General features: G+C 38.1%; 1 protein-coding gene across 1 annotated transcript in view; it reads right to left on the bottom strand.

The window, feature by feature from the left end:
- The window catches only part of LOC140231432 (polypeptide N-acetylgalactosaminyltransferase 2-like), a 136,215-nt gene extending 117,123 nt beyond the window's left edge, over positions 1-19,092 (bottom strand). The window contains 2 exon segments of the mRNA XM_072311559.1: positions 186-346; positions 18,525-19,092. Of these exon segments, the coding sequence (XP_072167660.1) occupies positions 186-346; positions 18,525-18,629 (266 nt within the window). The 5' untranslated portion in view covers positions 18,630-19,092.
- Positions 19,093-19,651: the final 559 nt, after the last annotated feature.

Below are 19,651 nucleotides of genomic sequence, written 5' to 3' on the forward strand. Positions count from 1 at the left end.
TGAAGCTGAACTCCTACAAACATACAGAATACAGCAGAGTAATCATTGTTGTATAAAAATGTTTTGTCTGCATTCAGGAGCAAAAGGTCAGCTATGAATGTTCACACACTCTGCCAGAACTCTTGGCAAACACTACTCAAAGAAGCAGCTACATGCGTCTCAGGGCGTGCGAGCACTCTACGTACTTGAAATGCCTGGTGTCGGGCAGCGGCCTGTCGACTGGAATCCGATCACTCTTCACCTGGTTAAAGGCATGCCGGGCGAAAGGATCCCCGCCGGACTCCACGCTCTTGGCTGCGATGTACTCACCCACGTCGAACGGCACCACGACTGGATAGTAACGGAACTGGGTAGGGGTGGAGAGAGGGGTGAGGGATTAAGTGAGAATGAATTCACTATGACTCGCTTTTGAGAATGAGAATGATAAAACTTGAAACTTCTTAATGATGGATGGGATACAATACTATAGAATTCCAGTGAATTTATTGGGACAGAATATATATATATATATATATATATATATATATATATATATATATACACACACACACACATACACACACACACACACATATATATATATATATGTTTCTCCTTCTACAAAAGGTGAACACATACTCAAGTGACATTGAATTATTTTTTCATGTCTTTTTTATAAAAAGAAAAAGGTCTAAGAACTTTTACCGTAAGATTTCATACACGATATAGAGAGGCATTATTTTTAAAACATGCAAAATTTGCGATGTTTGTAAAAGGGATATACGGCCTTTAAAGTTTCCTTTACCTAGGATTTCTATTTCTTCTTTGCATCCTTTGTCAAAAGGAGGCAGGTTCTAAATACTGAAATCATCAGGGACATGAGTGAGCTGATGACAGACCTGTCAAAATGAGTACAGTATTCACCGCATAATCGGGACAGGTTGGGAGTAGCAAACACGGCCCCTTTAAGCGGGGTGCCCGATTTCGCGATGAGCACTCACCATACACTAACGGCATACGACATGCACATTATGTAGTGCACACACACACACACACACACACACATGCATACTGACGTACTGTACATGCACATGAAACACAACCACGCTACCCCTCGGCGCGACCCTCTAGCTGTCCCTGCATTCTCGCAATGATGACGTAGAGTAATCGCAACTGGGTTCTTCTTCTGTCGCCTCTCTTCGAACACAAAATATGTGGATTAAAAGCTAGCACTTTCTTAAACATTCATGCGTTCTGTATAAATACATATCCACAACCATGGGAAATGATTACCCAGAACTGATGTGGGAACGTCAATGAAAAGTCCTTCAATCATTCAATCATCACGGCTTGATTGTTTACTTGCCGCGATCACTGCACTGTACATGTGTTGTAGCGATCTGGCTCGCCATATATACACATGTACAGAAAAGCGAAGGCGGGCAGCGAGCTGAAATGTACGTGTACTGGATGGACGGAGGTCAAAACACACCAGTCCGAAGCTTGCTTTGTAAGTTTGATGTAAACGACAACTGATAAGGAATCTTTGAAATATTGTTGTGGTATTTTGGTAGATATTTTGTGTAAAATATCAACAAAATCAAAGATCGCTTGAAGAAAAATTGTCCCGTTTATCAGAGGTCCCCGCCCGATTATCCAGTGAAAATAACGTGCATTGGAAATGTTTCTGGGAAGCGTATGTCATTTAAGCGAGGTTCCCGATTATCAGATGCCCGATTATGCGATGAATACTGTACTTACATTTTCCCCACACCGAAGTCCAAGAAACCAAGCATCTGGGGTTAGTTGCCATTGTGCTTTTTTTCTTATAATACTTACTATTCATTGTTAGTTTTTTACCAAATTGTACATAAATATTTTCTCTCACTTGACCCTTTAGTTGTTCATGTAGGATTGTTCGTTTCATTTACAGAATGTAAAAAAAGGGTAAAATTAAGCACCATATCAACAACTGGTCTATTACATTACTTTGAAAATGGAGCCACATTTCCCTTTAAAATGTTAAATATCTTATGAAGAAGTTACAGAATAATCATGCATCTACTATATCCACTTTTTTGTGTGAAAATTCTGATAATGCCATGGAGAAGTAAAGGTTTCTCAATCTACATTCAACGCTTTGTAAGGCTTGGGCAATGAATTTTGAATTCAATAGAAACTGGCTGAATACTCTTCTACATCAGTTGAACACATCTAATTTTTTCTTGATCACATAAACAACATAAATCATTACAGATTTTGAACAGATTCATGCAATATGCTAAACTATACCCACAAGGATAAGGCAATTCCACTGGAGTACTTTTTTTTTACTCTAAAAAAAAAAAAAACCACACACACACACACATAAATTGCAATACATTTTTTATTGACAATATTATGTGTCTTAAAGAAAAGTACTTGTCTCAGAAGCCAAACTGGTATGTATAGTCTCTGTCAATAAAATTGTGATTTAAAAAGTTTTTTGGCATCCTTTAAATTCATTGAGATTTTTTTTCTGAACAGTATATTCATAATGCAAGCATTTGCTCTTGTACAATGTCTCAGTTTCCATACCATGCAACACTTGACAACAATAGCAACTGAATATAACTGCAGTTGCTATGGCAGCACCTGAATGGCACTGGTTAGGTTTTCATCATTTAAGTTTATCGTAGAACTACAGTAATACTCAGAGTACCACAAGTCTAATGATGCCAAGAACACAGGAGTACAGAAATATCTTAAAGGGGAAAACCAAACTAATTCATCAGCAACTAAGCTTTTTCCTTTTTTCAACAGAAGTGATTCCTTCTGCATTCAATTTCAATTCATATTTAGAACTCATACAAAACAACAAATGTGACTTTTTTTTTAATTGTCTTCAATCTTCAGTCTACTGAATGAATACCACCATGAAAATAGGAACAGGCTGTATTTTCAATGTTGTGTTTATCATTGAATAAAATCATTCAGTAGGCTTTCATGTAAGAAAAAAGGATCTTTTTAATAAATACACTTAAAATTTGCATGGGGTAAGCTGAACTTAATTCAGTCAATGAGATCATGCATATCGTCAAATTCCTATAATGCTTTTTCTTTAACCACCCCCCCCCATAAAAAAAAAAAAAATGAAAAGAGAGAGCTAAACTCAGTATTCTAAATGCCACAGACATTAAACAATCCAATTAAACCCTTCTGTTCATGACAGATTTCCCTAGGGGATGAGAAAAAGAGTCATCAGCCAGAGCGTGCACACTCTTATCATATTAAAAGCACGAATATAATCCAACTGCAATGCCGAAAGCCTCAAGCAAAACTTCAGGAAAAAAAAAAAAGGAGATGCGCAGCCAAATTGCTTCCTGGTGGAGAGAGTGGGCGTACCACGACGAGAGATTATCTGAAGGATAAAAGGGCAGTCTATGGCTGTCTGTTTTAATAATGGTGAAAGCCAAATATTAAAGCAATAAACACATTATTCACAATCACAATCTTTTCAAGTGACACATGTCCGTTTTCTTTTCTTTTTTTTTTCTTTTCATGAACAAAGCTTTATTGACTACTAAGATCATTTAAAGCATTTCATCTGATCAATCATTATAATTCATCAACTGAAATTACATTAATTTGTATCAATTTATCTGTCTCATCCAGTATGATATACAAAGCAATATGGGCACTTCATGTGACAGTTGCATCAGCTTAATTCCATCCAAATTTGATAGAGTGGAACTGGATTGAGTATGTTTGATTGCATATAATTATGATAACCAACTTTCGTACCATGCAAAATAAAACTGGCAGAGAAGGATTTTCGCTGAACAAGGGCAGACTGATTTCACTTTCTGTTAATGAACAAATATATTGAATTCCGCAGCATAGTCTCGCTGTATCAAACATTTGTTTACATTTCAAGCAAATTGTCAAAAATCATCATCTCAAAGTAACATGACACATCAATGTTACTCAACTCAAGCTAGAAGATATCCGGACACACACACACACACACCAGGGGCAGATCCAGGAATTCTGTAAAGGAGAGGCGCCTTTACAAAATTAAAAACTATTTTTTCTTTTTATTTCATTTGTTTTAACAAAAAATAAAGAGGGGTTGTGCGCCTGATGTGCCCCCCTCTGGATCCAACACACACACACATACATACACACATATATATATAGGCATGCAATCATATACAACAGTTATTGGCATTCAAACCCATCAGGAATTTCTGAGATAATTAAGTCTTTCAATATGGTAATGCAGAACCATTATGACCTGCCATGAATTTGCAAGTGGGACTTTGGACATTACAGTTTTGATGATGGTACATCTTGATTCTATCCATGGTTTTATATGCATAAGCTATGGAGCTATGAATACTCACACCACAATTACCGGTACATGCTACTGTACTGGAAAAAAAAAAACAACAACAACTATTACATCATTTCAAAGTAGTACAAACATTTACATTTCATGAACAATTACACCATAATTATTAATCATTCGGCATACCAAGAATACCTTTTTTTTAATACATGTGATACACAGATTAAATATTTTGGTCAATACGTCAATAAAGGGAAGAAGTATTCAGTGGCGATTAATTGTGATATATTCCAAATTAAGGGGGATTTTCACTGTTAATTGCTGTCAAAATGTAATTCAATCAAAACGTTGTAATTCAGTATCAAATTCTGACTTTAAGTAACTGTGTGTTTAACGATGAGATTATACTAATATAATATATTAACTTAAGATATTATCTTTCCTATTTCCTTTCATTTGCTTGCTATATAAATCATCTCTCCACTGCCATGAAATCCTGTCTGCCTTACGTCATGAAAGGAATGAGAATAGGAATTCTTTGAACTGAATATCGCTGAGTGATGCGACTCGGAAATTAGATTTCTTGTGGTCCCATCTAGTATTTCAGTAACTGAGAGCCACAAGCAGTTATTGGATCTAGCACAGTCTGATTACTGATTTCAATTGAAATCTTCACAATAGGTGAATGTCTGCATATAAATATGGATGGACTCTTTGATTTAATAAGCTATAATAATGATAGAAAGTTAATTATAACAATACCAAAGTTGACTGTTTTTCCCTATCAGATATTACACACTGGCTCAGTCATCTGAATGATCAGTCTTAAATTCGAAATTTTTGCACTGGAATTTGCAATGAAAAAAGGGTCAAGTGATTACCCCAGTAACTGCCCTGTGTCTAACTTCATAGGCGAAAGCCTGTATTGACTTTACAGTTGTGCATATGAATAGCCAGGCAAACCAGCTTAGGCAAGATTTGGGCAAAAGTAAACTTGGTATTTCACTCCAATCCACACCAGTGAGACGAGACGAAATGCTCCATTAATCTTTGTCATCGCCAGCTATTTAAAGACATTGTTGCTACACTTTACAAACTCTTTTCATTGCCCAGGTATAATAGAGCTTTAGCTTTGAGACTGCCTCGAAACAAATTCTTCATTGGCTTCTCATTCTCATAGAGGCAGATTTATCCTCTCTCCCTTTTTTTTTTTTTTCTTTTCAAGCTATTTAGACAAAAACTTGTATTGCAATTCTAACTTTGGAGAGATTCAGAGGGCCCAAATTGTTTATGCTATTTGTAGTAAAGTTAAAACTCATATGATGCTCAGTGTGCTGTGTTCAATGCTCATTGAACACTGTTACGTTCAATGAGTATTCAATACCACTGTTGGGGATTTTCAAAGGGAGAGAGAATGACAATAGCCTTGTGATTATTACAAACATCAATCTTTTTTTTTTTTTATTTCACATTAGCAAAACTCTCTTCATTCTGCTTTTCCTTCTTTTCGTACAATCTGTAGAGCCATTAACATATATGTACAGAGACCAAAAAAAAAATTTTGTACAATATTTCAGTGGAAAGTTGCTAGGCAACTGTGCCAAGAGCCACCTAAAACATCACTAGAGAAATCTTTGTTTCCTTCCTACGGGTGAAGTTTTCATTATGAAAACATTTACGGCCGAAAAACAATTATTTTTGGTTCGGTGACTTCTGATGGCTGTTTGGATTTCTCCCTCAGCCACAAAGGGAACGTGCAGCCAGCCATCTAGTCTATGGTTCATGTCATGATATAATCATAGTTGTAGCCATGAGACACTTTATTTCCAGATTGCCTCGACACTGCGATTTTAAAATCCAGCATTTACAAAAAGGTGGAAAAAAAAATCATGATTTTTTTTTTAATAGTATTATATTTCCCTGTAAGAATAGACCATACAGTGAACAGGAAAAATAAACCTCAATAACACTATGACTACCACTAAAAAAAAAAAAAATGCCTTTTGCAATGCCACTGGTATTTTCAGGGCAGATGTGTTCAAAGGATTGAGTACCATCTACCGGGCGATTATAGTCACCTGGGGGAGATCCATGAAGGATCACCATCTTCCGTCCTTTCCGTTTTTACGTTCTGCCATAAAATAACCTTTAATAATAGGAAACGTCACATTGACAGTGAGATACATTGGTTCTTTGTCATGTGAATAAAAACACACTGCGAAATACTGTACACCTTGAAGGACATTGCAAAATATCATGGCATTTCGGATGGTAATTCAAACTTTGAACAAAGTATGCATGCAAGATTTGAGTGTGAATTATGTCATGAAATACCAGCCATCATATTTCTTGAGTGACCTGACACACTTTGTGTCTTTTCTCATTGGAGGTACGTGCATGCACAGAGCTTACCTGTAATACCACAATATTTTTGTGAAAAAGAAAGGTACCCAGTGAATTACTGCAGTATCTATTACCACACATATTTCGTCACTGAGAATGGTACCAACAAATTACTGAGATATTCAACACCCTGGGACAATTCTAGTGTGAGTGAATCATCTGTTGTTATCATTATGAAACTGCAAACCTGTTTGCATACAATATCAAGGACATTTTGCACTAATGGTGGGTGGGGGGGGGGGGGTTATGCACCTCGCCTCATAAAGGGGGATATTTAACCTCTGAACCACATTCACTGTGCCCATTAGCAGAGATTTTATCAATGCTGATTGAGGCATTTGATTTGACCCATTACCCCTTCCAGTCTGGCGGGCGACGTGCTTACATACAATGTCAATAAGATTCTTATGCTGGTGGTCCAGAGAGGGTTCATAAATCACTGTGACAGGTGCATCAGCTATGGTTAATACTTGTTTTACCTTTTGATTGGAATTATGCTTTAATTATCAAGATGCAAGATGAGAAGCACAGCAAATCATCAGCACAGCCTGAGATCACACTGGATTTCTTTTCTCTTTTTGATTAGATCATCCATTCATGCTGTCCATAACAATGCAAGTTCCCAAGAGAGCATTGCATCTACTTATTCATATCTACAGATGTATTTGTCTTATCACCCAGAACTTCTTTTAATCATTTTTCTTTATCACCCTGACTCTCAAAATTAGTATGAAATTAAATTTATATCTAACTATCCATTTACACTTGATCCCCTCATTCACTTAAACAATTATTTAGTTATCCACATAATAATCAATATTATGATCAATCTGGCCAGTAATTCATCTTAAATCCTTTCATTAATCTCTTCATTTTTTGTCTTTTCCTATATCTGCTATCTCCGTACACATCCTTCATGAAAACAACCACTTTTTTTTACAACCACTGTGCCATTAATGCTTTAATTTTAATATCATGGCACTTGAAAAGCTCTGGCAATGTATCGTGGGTAATAGCAGAGACAGCTATGGGAGCAGGAATAACTTGTTGAGTCATAACAATGGCACTCAAAAGACAGGAATCTATGCAATGGATGTCTGGAACAGAGACGCCTGGAAGTACTTCCATGAACAGTCCGAGGGCTCCGCAACAAATGACATAAAAAAACTCGCCTTGTTCAGAGACTCTTAGCCGAGTGCCAGGAAGTTTGAAGTTAATTGGATCAGAAAGGGAAAGCGGTGAATCCTTAATCACTCGGAAGCCATCGCTAATACAGCTTGCCTTGCCAGATGCAACATGGGGGCAGAGCCTTGCTCTAATAGCTCTGGATGAAGCTCTGGCGATTACTGCAGAAGTGAGCCTGACAATGTATTATGAAAACGTCAGAGCTTCCAATTTTTTCTTCTCTTTGTGGCTAGAGAAAGTGCCTTCCTCCTATGGGCTGCACAAGTGCCATGCAGGAAAAAGCATCGCCAAGAGAAGCACGGAGTAAAGTATCTGTGCCATCAAGTTTGGAAGTTGGGAGAAAAATTGGAGGAAACAGGCAGTAGTGCAGGCAAAGGTGTGTGTCCTTTGGATGCAAAACTGAGACTGCCCAAAACGGGTCTCATCTGGTCTTTAACCCATTGACTACAGGAACCTTGTAAGCCCTAAATAAAGTCAACAGAGATTTTAGAACCTCTGAAAGAATTGGTTACCACTTTTAAAAATACTTGAGGCTGTTACTTTAGTTTGATTGCAATCTCATACTATGATGTGAGGGGTTGGGGGAAATCAGATGAAACCAGACAATAATCTGCGCAATGCACCAAACCATTCAAGAAGCATTCAATATAACTTGTCCTATATTTTCATTAAAGTAATATTTTTAAAGTGATAATATGCTTGATTCAGTGTCAACTTCAATTATTTGCATATATACCACAGAGACATGCTAATATTCTTCAAGCTTTTGAGATAAGAGAATGACAGAACTTACTATAAACCCAGAAACATTCACAGCATGAAACTCTCCTGAATTTGAGACAACAGCCCCGTAGCAGCAGCATGTAACTTAGCGACTGGCAATCAATGCATATTGCAGACAAAAACTTTCCAATGCAATTTATCTGCATGAATCTTAACTTCTTGTGAAACATGCAAAAGTTTCATACACACAAAAATTTCTGTTCAGTTATGCAAAGGGCAGCCACTACCTGTAGCACTACATTTAGTATCTAATATTTGGCAGTTCGCCCAAAAGTTCACTGCCGAAGAGAAAAGCGTTCTATGAGCTGAGGAGCATTCCAGAGGCTTGCAACGATAATAGCAATGTGAGAATAAAACATGTGCCATGCCTGAGGGGAGATATGCGGAGGTTGAAATCTCCACTATTGACCGTGTATACGCCGACCTTGAATTCGTCAGCCACTTTGAATTTTGTAATCCACTTTAATCTGACATGAAATATGGCAATCGGTGCAAGAATGCTGGACATGTATAATGGATGGGCAAATCTTGTTACACGAAAACACACACAGATCTCCCACACTGAGCAGTCAGAATAGTCAGGTATCAAACTCACACGCATTCTCTGTCAGTTGACAGTTACAAAAGTGAGAACGCAACCTTGCAAAATTTCTGAGGAAGAATCTAGCAAGAATAACTGTTACTTTTCTTAAAGCTCAACCTTAATAACTTTATATTCACATGGCATTAATACAACACTAAGTTGTAACCTCACAATCTCAGAATATGAAACTGAATCTCTCATTCCCTGACAACTGAAAAACACATTAACTGCATTAATGCAAAGGAAATTTGTGACAAATATAACATTCTCACTGCCGGACATTCTATGCCATGACTTTCTTACAGCCACAATTTGATACTAATTGCTTTTCTAGACAGTACTGGAAATTTGCTGTAGACATCAAACCTTCATAGATATTCAGAGGCCCTAGAAATAGTGTATTTGAGCATGAAATATGAGTTAGGATGTAGAACATCTTTGAAAACTGCGTAGTACCAAATCAACTAATGACAATACTTGATGAGCTCATAATTTATATCAAACTTGTGTAGTTGAGCAATACCGTCTAGTTGTTGTTTTCTATATATGACATCATAATGGTTGATATGGTATTCAATAGAGCAGCAATAGGTAAACATAAGTTAACCAACTTGTGGAAACCATGCAATCTGTACAATAACTAATTATATATTTTGTTAGTGTGCAGGAGATCAAAATAGTGACTGTGACACACATATTTCCATTAACAAAGGTGTTTTTTTTTTCTTGAGGGGTCCTTCAGACTAGTAAATTTTGGTATTTGTGTAGGGCCTACTTTTTTATTCAAATCCCCAAACTTTTATTGAGGACATCATATAACTCAGGTAACATGGCACTTTCTATAACTCTAAGACCCTTATAATGTATTATAAATGGAAACACCGCAATATTTTGGATTGACATTGTGGTGTTAAAGGGAAGGTAAACCCAAAGAGCAATGTGGATTGAGTGAAAGCAGCAACATTAGTAGAACACATCAGTGAAAGTTTGAGGAAAATCGAACAATCGATGCAAAAGTTATGAATTTTTAAAGTTTTGGTGTTGGTACCGCTGGATGAGGAGACTACTAGAGGATATGACGTATGAGTGGACAACAATACAAAGAAAATATAAAGGAAATTCAACAAAAATTCACTTTTCTAGAATTATGAAAGAGAAATGGACCAACCTCTTTCAGAAAGCAGGGGGAATAATTGCTACCCTTAACATATGTCAATATCAAGTTGATGGAATTTGTAATTTTCATGAAAAATGGATTTTTGTAGAATTTTCTTTATGTTTTCTTGGTATTGTTGTCCACTCATACGTCACAACCTCTAGTAGTCTCCTCATCCAGCGGTTCCATCACCAAAACTTTAAAAATTCATAACTTTTGCATCGATTGTCCGATTTTCTTCAAACTTTCACTGATGTGTTCTACTAATGTTGCTGCTTTCACTCAATCCACATTGCTCTTGGGGTTTATCTTCCCTTTAATGAAATGCATTTACCAATGTATAGACACTGCATACATATCAAGAAAATAAAATCTGTGCCTGAAGAAACTAGATGGTGGTTTTGCTGCCTTGAAAGCATCTGCCTTGTAACTATTATTCTACCGCAACCATGTATAGATTCAAAATGTTGAAAATTCTTTGAAAATCAGATATAGATTGCATGCATTGGAAAACCACTGGGGAATGTAAATGCATTATGGATGATTCGATAGTATTCAGACTACATTCACTAATGGACAATGGGCTTCACACTATTCAAAGTGGCTGGACAAGCACACGCTCTTGCATTAGTCGACAAACATCGCGGTAAATTATCTTTCATTTGCGAATCCTTGAGGGGGTTTTCACTGCAAACAAGAATTGATTGTGGCATCCAATCGTACTTCATTCAGAAAGCGTATACTCCTCCAATCATTCAAACATGTAAGAATGCAACATTCACATGAGAAAAATCAATTACGGGCAAGAATTCAGATTTGCAACAATTCACAGAGTAGGCCTATGTCCTTTCTTCAAGTCTGCAAACCTTGTGCAGAAGAATTGAATCCTGAGGCAAGATTTGTGATGGTGTGCGGCAGGATTGAGAAGGAGGTCATGATGAAAACAAACAAACAAACAAACAAACAAACAAAAACTTCTACCCACAATAAAGGTAAGTTAACTTTCTTCTATACTAACAGATAATGCCAGTTACCATACCTGTTTGTCCACAGTAATCACCTAATCTTTGATTTGCACCCTAGTGTTTGGGTCATTTGTGTTATCGCGGATTTGGTACGTATAAATCAAGAGAGTGGACGCGCTGAATAGATGGAGCTGTCACTCCGTATAGATTTAATATGAACATGGGCCCACTTCTCTCATTGTCAAGAGGCCTCCCCCAATGGGCGAGCATCTAATTGGTATCTACGAGCACCCTACTTAAGGGGTTTATTGGGTCTCCGATAAATAGGGGCTTTACATCTGAAGAGATTCCATTAAAAAAAGCTCATCCCACAGGCAAAAGACTCTTTAATTCATATACACACAATTTAGAAAATCAGCACTCTCTCTCCCCTTGTCTCTTTCTTACTCTCTCCCTCTCTCATACACTCACTCTCTTGTGGATCCCCCTCACTTTTTCTGTTCTTGACAATAGTTACATTCACACACTGTTTGTAATCTTCTAAGCTTTAAGCTTCAATGATTAGCTTGTACTTTAAAAACGGTGACGCGCGTCCACAAGACACCTACATGTCATTTCAAAGATTTAATTTTTGAGTGAGAGTTCCGCTCAGTGATTAAACCACAGAACTGGAAGACATAATATATTCACGGAGTACTAACAACAAACCCGATAGTGTGCAACGATACAAAAGTGTATGTACAACACACTCTGGAGGTTGACCAAGAAGCAGCAGGGAGAATCTACATGTAGGGTTCATGGACTAGTCACATAAACATTCAAGTACATGGATCATTGTTTTCACACAATGCTAAACTGCAAGTGGGGACCCCCCCCCCCCCCGCCCCCTCCCCACCGCTTGCAAAGAAATTGTACACCCAAGATGTCTTCTGGTGGTTCTCATTGTCTACTTATCTAAAAAGGGATTGTACAGTATTGGTGGAGATGAGAATTGGGATTTTAACTTTTTGCGAGATACCAAGAAAACACTTATGATATAGTACAGAGCATGCCATTTTAAGAAGAATTCAAAGTTTATTTGATGAAAATCGGGTCTGGAATGACTGAAACATCCAAAAACAAAGTAAAACAAAGCGATCGTAATAAAGTGTGGGTCTCACACTTCATTAGAATCGCTCTGTTTTGGATATCTCAGTCATTTCAAAACCAATTTTCATCAAATAAATGTTGGATTCCTCATAGAATTACATGCTCCTTCATACTTTATAAGAGATTTCTCATTATCTCAGCAAACAATGTTAGAAACCTGAAATTAGGTCTCAACCAAAACTATGCGATCCCTTTAATTCTGCTAACTTTCTTACAGTTTTGAGTGCGTCGACATGGGGCTAAACTACAAGCTAATCATCAAAGATTAAAACTTTGTGCTTATCTTTAAATTCAGGAACTTTGTGCGAACGTAACTAATATTATGAATGCTTTACTATTCAATTCAATTCATCCTCAGTCAGAGGTGTTCAAAACACCATTCCAATCTGTTCCCTGTCTTCACATTCAAAGGCTACTCAACAGATTGATGCAATGGAACCCATAAAGGTCTGTTTTATTCACATATTACAAACATACACAGGGTGAAGAAAACAAACATAAATTAATCTGCGACATCTGAGCAAACAATTTGAACATAATGACCTTTTGACTGTCATTTAAGTCATATGACCTAGATATCGATGAGTACCTTGAAAGAGCTGTTCAAGCCTGATTTCACACTCGCACCAAAAAAAAAAAAAAATTGTTGTAAATGTGCTTCAAAACATTCGTCACGCCTACTCAAAATGTACAGTGGATAGTCCATTTCAGTTCTATCTACATCTCAGATCTCCTTTTCCATGGAATCCTTCCATGGACCCATTCATTTGATTCGTAAATCTGGCCTGCATCGCATTTTCACCACACACAAAAAAAAGTTTCTGGTAACAACTACAGTATTAAAAAAAAAGAATTGTTTCCATTTCTTTTATGTTTCTAACAATGTTTTGGGTTTCTGAGGAAAAGAACGTCTTTAATTGCTTTTGAAAATCAATGCACTATGATTACAAAGTCATAATTTATTAAAGTAGACATTAAGTTCTCTCTATTCCCTCATTTTTCACACATGATAAATGAGGGCATCAACCTCTAAAAGATCAAAAGGAGTGTTTTGCTTTTGTTTTTGTTTTTCTGCACTGGCCCTGGTCTCAGATGATTTAATTCTGTTCCATACATGAGTAAAATGAGAAAGAAAACACACTTCTATACTGCACTTTTGTTCTGGCCTGTCCCATGCTCATTTTCCTCACAAAATCACCTTTTGTCTGCCTCTTACAGTAGAAGACCAATTCTCATTTCCATGGTTTGCTCTTCAGTAATACACACAGCTATGACCATCATAATTCTATTTGAACAATACCGCTTGGCATTTTTGAGGGCTAAAATTTGTCCTTAACAACAGCACGGGATTAGCAATAAAGCCACAAAATTCAACTTGTTTTGCAAGCTAAACAAATGGGTGTGATAGTGTGAAAATAACAGCAAGGCTGCCTGAACGCAAATGAGAAAAAAAAAAAAAACTTCCAATTTTAGGACTCGCTGCATCTTTTGTTTCACAAATAGCATGTCATACACCTGAAGCCACAGTCTAGTGTTTCGGTGAAGCATGCCATAGTTTGACGGCACTTTGAACAAAGACCGCGAGAGAGGAAGAGGAAATACTCAGGGACAAGCGGAATACTTCAAAGTCTTCTAACTTCCACCACAGGTATTGTCAGGCTGCTTGTTCCCTTCTCAAGATTGATACAGCTGGCAGTTTAAAAGAATGTTCGACTATTCCTCTTCTTTTTGTTTTTAATCTTACAAGCTCTCAGCTTCACTTTGACACATGTTTTTGTTTCTGCTGCTCTACACTGTCTTTGTTTACTTTCTATTCGGACTTTAGAATGTCATTCATTATTTGCAATGATAAGGATCAGGTTGTGAACAAGCAGACACAAATCTTCTAACTACTAATGTGTACCTGACACTGCGTACAATGAGAATACTGAGAAGGTTTTACACCTGTGCAGTTCAGTCGTCACGACAGTCATTGATTGAAGTGATATCGATCAATAAACTGATAAGACTTCTAGAACAGCTGGCATGTTACAGTCACTGTCATAAACATATCATTGGTAATCATGGTGGGTTTATGTTTACATGGCCAATTAAATCTCCTTTTCTCTCCTTTTTTCCCTTTCTTGCATGGAAAGGACATACAATTGTATATATATTTTATTTAAATACGGACGTGTACAGGCTTGTATATTATTTTCTCATAGTATACAAAGGTTTTCACATCTTAGTGAGATTTGGAAATGACATCTGAATGACGCGATAAGAAAAATACATTGTATATTAAAGGAAATGAGCAACTGAGACCAAAAAACTAAGACCAAACAGAATGTTGTCAGAGATCAATGAATGATGTCACAGTGAGAAGAAATGAGACATGGTAGCTTCCTATTGACAGGGCATCATTCTACAGATTACAATTGTAAAGCTTGATTCCTCCAAACATCACTGCATGATGTCCCTGTTATGTGTTTGCAAAATATTACAATCCTACAAAAATAGAAATTTGACTGTTTAGCTCAATCGATGATATTAATGTGTCAAAACATGAATTCAACAGCACTGAAATGACAGTAAAAGTTTATGAACTACATGACCCTGCACATGTCCTCTAATCACAATGAATTCACCACCCGGCTTAGGTGATGTGCATGGCCTAATATGTTAACAAGTAATGACATATCCTGTAGGGATACCACAGAGTGCTTCATGACAATTCAGCAAAATCCTCCCCAAATTGTCCTCGGGTAATTTGATGAAGGGTAAGCCGAGACTGAAGCATTCCAGCCGCATATCCCTTCACCAGCCTCTCGGCTGAGCCGTGCCGCATCAAGGCAGCGTGTCTCGCATCATCTGAGCAGTTCACTGATCACTCTGGTGGACGAAATTCTGCCTGAATACCCTCGCTTGCTTTACTCCTCTCACGAACCCCCGGGTAAGCTGGCATCCCTCCGTTACCTTGGATACCGTCTGCTCTGCATTTGGGAGTGATGCAGAAATAACACGTTTGCCTTCCACCGGATACGGTGTTCAGGGCTTCAAGCAGATCCACAGCATACGCCATCAGGGGCCATGGTACCTTGCTTGGGCAAAACACTTGCCATGGTTGCTGTCAGAATGCACTTTGCCACAGCAACAAAGTCAAGTTTTCAAACTACAGGAGCTTTTCACATGGAAAAAAAAAAAAAAAAAAAACCATGCTTCCCTGAAGTACAGGATGGAAATGCTTCATCTCCTTATTCAGAGGGGCCCTGTTTGCATTGGTACCAGGCAGCTAAAGTCCACATCCAAAGTGGTCATATCATCATAAGCGAGAGATCCAATTCCCCTTAAATAAGTATCATATTCTAATAGTTTCTGAAGTTTCCAACAATACTTTCTGAATAGACAGCCAATTTGACTGAGCAACGGTATCCTCTGAAGGAAATGATTTTGCATTTCAGATCCCACAGATAATTTCAACAAATTTTCACTGGTGTGCCCTAAGAAGACAACAAGACAACACCATTCAATTTCATGGGGATTGTGGGAAAATTGCAACAAAGCACAATCTCTTTAAGAAGAGCAATAGACATGTGCAGCAAAAAGCATTGAAGTGGTTTCGAAACATCAATCTGGTAGCAGAATCTTTCACTTGAATGCACAGCAAGATCTTATCACATCATGATCCTACAGGTAACAACCATCCATGAATGTACCTCTCACCCAGACAAAGAGAGATAGAGAAACCTGTACACCCTCCTACAGGTGTATCAACTACAACTCTTCAGCTCTTTTCATAACATTTTGGGTGACATCTGGTATCACACAATGCTGCTTGGAACATTGAATGATGATTGCACCAAAGATTTAGTCTAGACTACCCTATAAATGATCTGCAAATATCCCATGGCAATGTGCCAATCATGGAATGAACTGCTGATGTTCTTCTATTACCTGACAGCTTTAAATTTACTGCCATTTTACGCAAACTATAGATGTTTTTCTGTTTTTCAACAAGAATGACAACTGCACCCTGAAAATAAGAGAGAAAGAGAGAGAGAGAGAGAGAGAGAGAGAGAGAGAGAAAAGGGTAACAGTATACCCACTACATCTTAGCAACGCCAGTATAATGACAACTGATATTGTTGTTTATGTGGTGAATGTGTTGGATGAATTTAACGGGCTTAAAAAAAAAAAAAAAAATTAAAACATGTGGGGGATGTCGTACAAAAGTGTCTGTCTGAAACTTTATTTATTTCTTCTTCCTTGCAGGTATCTTAAAGTAAGCTCCTGACAAAATCACCATGGTGCTCTAGCTTCATATTCCCTAACTGCAGCGGCAACCCAAACACACTGTTACCTGTAACTTAGTAAGTGTTACTGGTTACCCAGGGTTCCCAATACATATTCCCTAACTTACTGCCAACAATCCAACACTACTCAGGAAAACACATGAATAAATATCACATTTTCTTTCATTGGTCTTTGCTATCACCACCTTGATTTGATATGATCCAAGTTTAATGTGGCTGTTGAGCACTGTTCGCACACTTCATTGCCATGTCTGGTTAAGGAGACTAGTAAACTTTACAAAGTCGGAAGACTTCGTAGAAGAGAGAAAAGGCTTAGTCTGCAGCATCTAGACCCAACTGTGCAACAAAACAAGTAGGTAGCCTACTCCTACAGCATGCAGGGTAGGGGGAACATTCCAAGACCCGAGATATATATTCCCAAACTGACTGGCTATAATTGGAAGTTTCCACCCTCGGAATAGGCCTTTGATATTCCCTTTAGCTGTTAACTCTGCACAGCATCCTGATCCTTTTCAACTCTGTGTCTGTAGAGAGTGTGTACAGTTTATTGCAGCAAAGCAGTGGCGAACCAGGGAGGTGGGAAGAGAGAACAAGGTGATGAATATATTTCATTCCAGAGCTTGTAAGCACCCTCGCACACAACATTAACAACCAAGTATGCATCCATCACTGTGCACTGCAGCCAATTCTGATCAATGTAGACACAGTCTAGTCATCATTAACACTCTCTCACAAAGTCTGTTTAGTTTCCTACCCCACTCCCCTACCCCCATCCCCCAGAGAGGGGGGGGGGGGGGGAGGGGTTGATGTTACTGCAGCCAGAGAAGCAATTCACAGACAGGGGCGCACGACATACAATTTCATCACACGAAAGGCAAGTCCTCGTCTTTTTAATTTAAACTTTTGCTGACTTTATATTCAGATGTCATTAAGAGGGCATACACTACAAACAGTATGACACTCTAAATAGTTTCTCTTCTTGATAAAGTGGTGTCTGATGACATGGACAGTGTGGGCTGTGAGAGTAGGAAAAATAGGTTCCATTCTTGTTTGTTTACATTGGTTTTCGTCAAGCACTTGGCTTGCATCCTGGATGGAATCGAAATAACAATCTAGTTTCTCTATTTTGTAAAACCATCCTGATTTAATAACAAATAAACTCAACTTGAGCTATCAAAACTTCATCATTTTTTGTTTCATTTGCATTTCTACACTTCTGGCAATAAAGATCTGCCAAAAGAGCAAGACTAAAGACTCGAGAGATATCATGTATCAAATACCTCTAGATCTATAGCTGATTTTCTTGTGTAAAAACACACATAAAGCTATTGATAACAGAAGATAAATAAAGTGGGCTTAAAATATCATAATATGGAAATAAATTATGAATGTCACACTGAGTAAAATGTGAGGAAAATATGGGAAATACAACACCATGAGATGAATACCAACACCAGTGGTGATCATTCACAAATTTTCAAAAATATGAATCACTGTGAAGATGGACGGCAAAGGCAGTACCTCTCGAGGATACCACCACAATTTCAATGCATAGATCTAGACCCTCTACAGCAAACCAACACCAAGGGCAAGAGACAGCAAATGAGTCCGTTTGGAAGGTTAAAACACTTAATGTGATTAGCGTGGAGGTGAAATTAGCATGATTAATATGACACTGTACACTTTGCAGTTTGCTTACCGTTGCATCCCCATCACTGGCTATTGAGTTGATGAAGTACAGCACGCTGACGGAAAGAGCGAAGATCAAAGTAAGGAACCACACGCGCTTTATTCGCGGCAGCATGACTGAACTTCCACAAAATGTTCTCTAGTGGCTTGCACTAGTGCTATAGAATTACTACTCATTGGATAAATAGCAGCAAAGGAGATATTGAAAGTCTTCACGTCGGCACATTATGCTCATTTTCTTTGTCCGCCCCACATCAATGGCTCCGATGCCAGATTATCACGGATTTTACTCCTTACAGATTAGCGAACATCGGTTGTAACAGACGCCGGCGCTCCGGGCGCGGTTGGCAGGAGTGATCCCGAGTGTGTCCACCGCCTTTACTCAACGGCGCAGAGTTCAATACACCGTAGTCTGCTAGAGAGGTTTATCGAAGACCCACTTGACACAAGTTTGAAAAGAAATTGTTTGGCAGAACACGTTTAAATTCGTCTTATAGTGCTCCAAGATATGTTGATAAATCCACTCCCTAAACTGTAAAATATCCAACGAAGCGGTCAGTCAAAGAGCGTATTTCCGATTTCTACGCACGAGCGATAATCCCTGCACTTACTGTCACTGAGTAGAGTTTGGACAAGGCTCACTGAATGAGGATATACTAGAGCTTGTTCTTCGTACCCTGGCGATGCGTGCTCGCGATCTGTGCGAATCCCGATAGGAGTGCATCTTCGTCATAGAGCGTACAATGGTAGGCCTACTAGTACTTCCTGATTGGCAGCGGACCGTCTTGTGGGTCACTCTGGCCAATGAAGTGCCGATTACTATACGGTTACGAGGTATATATCTGGGCTCTCCTTAGGTTTGGTATGTTTATCATACTACCATGGACCATACTATGTAAAAATGGACCAAATTCCGTGGAAAATTCTCAACTTTTTAAACATGTCGAGAGAACAACATGCCACGACTGCAAAAAATAAAAAATAAAAATAGATAATTCAAAGAAAAATTGCGGAGAAGAAAAGGAGGAAGGAGAAGAAAGAAAAGAGGAAAAAGCAGAAGAGGAGAACAAAGGGGAAGGGAAAAAGAGGAAGAAAAGAGTATCCCTACGAAGTAAGGAGCACGGGAAGATAATTATC

Source organism: Diadema setosum, chromosome 1 (genome assembly GCF_964275005.1).
Source record: "Diadema setosum chromosome 1, eeDiaSeto1, whole genome shotgun sequence".
Taxonomy (NCBI): Eukaryota; Metazoa; Echinodermata; class Echinoidea; order Diadematoida; family Diadematidae; genus Diadema; species Diadema setosum.